This window comes from Etheostoma spectabile, chromosome 21 (assembly GCF_008692095.1).
Source record: "Etheostoma spectabile isolate EspeVRDwgs_2016 chromosome 21, UIUC_Espe_1.0, whole genome shotgun sequence".
Taxonomy (NCBI): Eukaryota; Metazoa; Chordata; class Actinopteri; order Perciformes; family Percidae; genus Etheostoma; species Etheostoma spectabile.
Window position 1 is genome coordinate 9,837,452 of NC_045753.1, and position 6,024 is coordinate 9,843,475.

The 6,024-nt window shown below is 46.1% G+C and overlaps 1 protein-coding gene across 4 annotated transcripts in view; it reads left to right on the forward strand.

Moving 5' to 3' along the window:
• The window catches only part of LOC116670890 (rho GTPase-activating protein 44), a 99,029-nt gene that overhangs the window by 90,509 nt on the left and 2,496 nt on the right, over window positions 1-6,024 (forward strand). For all 4 annotated transcript variants that reach the window (XM_032501595.1, XM_032501596.1, XM_032501597.1 and 1 more), the window contains exons 18-21: window positions 2,074-2,130; window positions 2,413-2,943; window positions 4,646-4,752; window positions 4,952-5,335. In XM_032501595.1, the coding sequence (XP_032357486.1) occupies window positions 2,074-2,130; window positions 2,413-2,943; window positions 4,646-4,752; window positions 4,952-5,335 (1,079 nt within the window). The remainder of the gene's footprint in view (window positions 1-2,073; window positions 2,131-2,412; window positions 2,944-4,645; window positions 4,753-4,951; window positions 5,336-6,024) is intronic.

The window sequence follows — 6,024 nt, forward strand, 5'->3', positions numbered from 1 at the left end:
GTAAACCGAGCCCTGGGTATCCTGCTCTGTCTTTTGAGAAAATGAAAACTCAGATGGGCCGATCTGGAATCTCACATCTGCATTTTAGCAAATATCTAATCTTATTTATAATATAATTTTTAGCCACAGCTGAAGACCACAGCTTGTAGTTTTTACATGTAAATTTTTGTACAGATTGACCAAACAAGATAGGAGTATAGAGCAGATAAGACGTGGGCTATAATTTCTTCCCACACCACATTAATGCGACACGCATTAAGACGCCCCGTCTCGCAATGTAAACCAGTGAAAATACACACATTATAATGTGTGTATCTTCACCACGATTTGGAACCACTCCACAATGTCATGGGTTCTTCTTTGGTCCACCCTTTCACCAAGTTTCATGAAAAGTGGACCAGTAGATTTGACCTAATCCTGCTGACAGACAACCAAACAGAACCAACAAACCAATGGACAACCTGTATTGAAAAATAGCAACCTGGCAAAGGTTATTATTTATATCTGTGATAATCTATTTTACCCAAAGGTGCTGTAGGTAGGATTGTAAAGATCCAGGACAAAAACATTGACAACTTCTCACTCCCTCCCCCCTTTCTGCTAAAGCCCAAACGGTCTCCTAAGCCCCTCCCCCTAATTACCTGCTTCATGTAGTTCTACTTGATCATAGGGTCAGTTTCAGCAAATATGACAGAAACTCATATACGTCTTACCTACTGCATCTTTAATTATTGAGCTTTAGAAGTGCTGGTTGGCAGATCCAGGTTAGCAGTTTTCAAGTCTTTATGCTAAGCTAAGCTAACTGGCTGTGGCTTTATGTTGACTGGACAGACATTAGAGTGGTTGCAATCTTCTCATCTATACAAGAAAGAAAATAAATGCATTTCCCAAAGTGTCAAACTACTCCTTTAATATTTTTTGGAATAACAAAGAGAACATAACGCCTTCTTCTTCTTTGTGTTTATTTCATCCAACCTGCTCTTGTGTTGCAGTTATTAAAGGTTTCACCATCTCACCTTCCTCATGCATACAGCACATCGTCATCCTGCGGGATAATCTGTCATAAAAAAAGGGAATTATACATTTAAGCGAGACATTGTGTAGATAAAATAATGTTCTCTGTGGCTGCATGCTCAGGATCGTAAGGATGTAAGCAAGGCGGTGGGTGGGTGGAGTAGAGTGACGCTGATCCAGGGTCAGGTCTGTGTCAGTTGGCCTACAGATGATGGACAGGGAAGCTTCTCCTTTTCTAGCAGCCCTGACGATCTGTTTAGGGTGTGGACCCCCCCTGAACACCACACACACACACACACACACACACACACACACACACACACACACACACACAACCACACTCCCTGGTTTGATTGGCTGTGCATTTTTGTTCCACTGCAGCATGGTGTCAGGTGTGATGGACCTACTTGGTGTCACGCAGGGGCTCGTCTTCTACGCGTAAAAGCTCTTCCATCCCGCCCCCGAGCGTGCCCCCCCCCGTCCCGCCCACTGACGCTCTCATCCCCGAGCACCTGGGATTTCTCTGCCTCCCCTCCCCCCACCCTCCTCCCACTAACAGCGACCGCCACGGTAAGGTGTCGTGCCCCCCGTCCTGTTGACATCCGCCCCCTCCCGCCACCATCACACACCACCCACCTGCTGCTGCTCCCCCCCCCCCCCCCCCCCCCCCCCGCCGCGTGTGCTGCTGCGCCCTGCAACTGACACCCAAACAGCGCTGTCTGCTCCATGTTTTCTTGTGTGTTCTTGTTTTGTCCCCCCCCCCCCCCCCCCCCCCCACAAGAAATGCTCTTCGTCACCTCCGTGTGAACCCCGGTGTCTCACCTCTGACAAAGCATGTCGTGTCCAACTTTGCAATTGAATTGTCTTTCTTTGTTTACTTTTTTCACCTTTGAATTTGTATTAGCCATGTGTGGAGACTTAATTGTCTGCCTGCCTTGTGTTTCTGTATATCTTTAGGCTTTAGGCCTATTAACGTGAAAAAGTTCAGAATCATCCATAGTTCAGTAGTTCATTGCTGCATGTGCATGATTTATGTATCTGTTTTGTTTTGGTCATTAGTCCGAGCATCATTAAAAGCATAACAGTCCATTGTCGCAAGGCCCTGCAATGGATGAGGTGATTGACTTTTCTGTTTTATTTCATGATTTGAAAACCATGGAGCACCTACTCTTTATTTCCTCTGAGCTGTTCCCTTGATCCTTTCTTGGAGCCCTAACTTCTCCCTTCTGACACAATAATGAACACCCACCTGACTTCCTCCCAAACTTAAACTTACAAATCAATAATCCCTGCTCTTAACCTCTAGACACTAACAAATCCCTCCTCACTTTAACAGCATTTCAGCTTCTGGAGACCAGCTCAATTCCCCATGAAACATTGATATGTTTATCATTGCAGCTCGGATGATGCATCCTCCAATTGGTCGGACTCTGGTTACGCCTACCCCTCCCCTGAGGAGGAGAGGCCGCCTCCCCCTTACCCCTCTTCCTCCTCTTCCTCCTCCTCCTCCTCTTGCTCTTCCTACTCGCTCCCTCACCACCATTTCTACACCCGAGCACCTCCCGTTATGCGTCCAGTCGCTCCCAATCCCGACTCCGTGCCTCCCGGCCCGTCACCTCCCCCCCGCCACTGTGGCTACAGCCCACCCCCACTCCCACACTCTCTCTGCCCGTCCCCCCAGCCGCTTGACGTCAACTCCAACCCCAAACCAAACTCCTTGCACCTGCCCAAACAGGCCCCCCTGTCCGATGCTTCGCATGCCGCCCTGTCTGAAGCGAATGGCTCCACCCTTTACATCAAACCCCCGCTCGTTCTTACTCGTCACGATCTGTTCCCGGGCTCCCCCAAACCCCCCAACACCCCCCTATCTGCTCCCCCTCCATGGGCCGCCTGTGCCTGTAGCCGGGAGAGAGGAGCCAAGCTGACTAGGTAACTACAGAACCCTGCTCAACTCGCTCGTACTTCCAACACAACTCACATACAAATGAAGAGATGAGAGAGGGCTGATGTGAGGCGAAAAGGGGGATGGGTGAGATTAAGATACTCCCAACAGCGCCTCCCTATTGTTTTTATTTTCTTCTTATTTATTCCCCTGGTTATGCATCATTCTCTCATGGCAATCAATGCTCTTAAGGAACTCCATTATCAATCCATCTTTTTAATATAATTGGCGTGAATGCAATCCATAACTTTCCATGTTGCCAGGATATTCAGGAGGCGGTTGCCAGGCAACAAAGGAAATTCAAAGCTTTCAGTGCATACCATTATAAAAGTGGGCGGTATTGAGTCATACTAGTGGGCCCAGTCAGCCCTGAGTGGTACACTGCAAGATCAGAAGCTTAAAAATGAACAGATGTGACACAAAGAACTCAGAAATCAGTTTATGGGTAATTTTTGGGACCTTATTTTCCTATGCATTTGTGTGTTAGTAATTACACAAATAAATAAAATCTTTAAAATTGGTCCAGTATTGAGCACAAACACTGTAACCGGCAAACTACTACACTAAATGTGCTGTTTTTGCCAGTGACCGGCTCACATTATTGTGTCTATTAACAAGTGTCTGACAACATAATGGAAATATTTCCTTTCAGAGATATACATTTTTGTTAAAGAGTAAAATCCTTTCTGTTTAACATGAAACAGCTTGGAAATCGTCACCGCTAAACTCACCAGACTCTATTTAAATAAACACAAATAAATAATTTTAGCGTGTATAGAGCCAACATATTTTTCACATGTTTTGAATTGAGGTTTTTTCAACCCAAACCTTGGTTGCTTGTTGGAACAGTGAAAAGAACCAAGAGGGATTTTAAAAGTTTTATTTTGTTTCAGTCGACTTTGAATGAAGTGTGTTTTGTGATGATAAAATTACTGTTTATTCAAACAGAGTCTGGTGAGTTTGGCGATAGCGATTTTGTGTCTGTTGTTTAGTTCAAACAAAAGGATCTTACTCTTTAACACAAAGGTATATGTCTGTAGGAAATATTTTCATAATGTTGTCACACACTTAGAATGATAATCTGAGCATGTCGGTGGAAAACAGCACTTTTAGTGGATGTAAATTAACGGTGCACAATTGCCCATTAACGTTACATTCTAGCTTGTCTTGCTTAATACAAGACCAGTTTCAAAAATTGTTGCTCCCATCAGCCACTTAGACATGCAAAGATGGAAAAAAAAAAGTCTAGGTTGAAAGAAATTACATTAATATGTTTGATCCTGAGCCCAAATATGCTTATATGCATTGATTGCTCCAATCCGTCTTCACGGCAACTTCAGTCATCCATTCATGCCTCATCTGCTGAGAGTCAGTCAGAGTATAAACTGGTTATGTGGTGACCTTCAGGCCATCTTCCCATTGGCATTCTGGCTGCACTGCGTTGTAAAAGTAAGAAAAATCCATTAAGCATTCAGGATTTATTTGGGATTTTTGAAGTGCTTGTGCTGCGCCGCTGTATAGACTACATCTGTGCCTGCAACGGCGTTCACTCGGGCAGTTTGACATTGAACTATGGGTGCTCTCATAACTTCTCTCACACAGGGTGGACCATGATAGTAAAGGGAAGAGAGATGCACGGGGCAGGTTGTAATTCCTGTGTGTTTTTTTTCTCCTTCACTGTGTCCTCAGTACTCTAAAGAACAAGGAGCTGTCTCCAGTGATTGGACAGAAGGGACTCCAGGGGACGATGACCTCTAGTGGACAGTCTGATCACAGCCCACTCACCCTGAGGAGAGGTAATGAGGCTCCCAGGCATTAGGGCCCATTCAGACCACAAAAAAGGGATCTGGTGATTCACCACGGGGTTGTGCGGCGGTGGGGGTGTTAAATGTCCTGTTGTGTTCTTTATCACCACAACGTAGCACGTGTATACTTCACAAGTATCGTCGCACTGTCGCCTTCTTAAATAAACTGAATTGAATTGTCTCTCTGCAGCTAAGAAGCTGGCCCCGATCCCACCCAAAGCCCCGTACTGCCAGTCGGGAGCCATGTCGGACCAGTCGACAGGTCAGCCGTCTCCAGTCAGCCTGTCGCCCACCCCTCCCAGCACCCCCTCCCCGTACAGCTTCAGCTACCCGCAGGGATACGCCACCATTGGCTCCCCGGGGCAGATCCAGATGGCCACCACCCCGTGTCTCTCCTCTCCCCCCTCGCTGGCCGGGACTCTCACCAAGACTCGGCCGACCCCGAAGCCGCCTCGACAGAGGCCCAGCTTACCTCCACCTCAGCCCCCCAGCACGCCGGGCACCAGCCCCCAGCCTCTGGACCACACCACAGGCCTCCTGGACGGTTTGTCTCCTGGGGAAAGCATGTCCACAGGTAAGGTGTAGAAGACAGATTACAACACATCACTACACATGCACACCTTGACTCTGCTGTTAATTTAAGTATAGCTTTGAAGTACTTTTACCTTTGTACTTTTAGTTTTAACTCCACTGCATTTATCAGAGCTCGTTAATTACCGGTTACTTTGAATATTGATGTTGTATTTTGTGCTTCAAGAAAAAGTTCAAAGCTTGTTTGACCAGCAGCTATTACAAGATAACAGGCCATGGATTCAAGGCCCTTAGTTAGCATACTGTTTAAAAACAGATGCGGTTCAAGTTCCTAATAGATTTCCACCCAGTAGTGTGTGAAAAATTACATGCCAAGGTAACAAAATGCTGTACTTTATACAACCCTGCTGCTTGGTAAAGAGCTCATTTACAGGATGCTGTTCTGGATCCGGTTGAATGGAGTTACACAACAACATAAATCTGCCCTGAAACATGTTTATTTTGTGTTGGCTATTTCTGAACTGAATTTTCTTTTCATCTTTTTAAATACCTCAACGTCAGTGGTTGTTTCTAAGTATGTGTTCGTCTAATTCTCCGCTTCTGTCGACTGCTCTTATTGTCTCACTTACAGCGGTATGAGCCGAGAGGTTCAGTGTGATTCAGTGTGTGAGAGGGACTTTTAGGGTAAGCAGGAGTTCCTGTGTTAAAGCCTCATCCCCCCCCCCCCCCCCC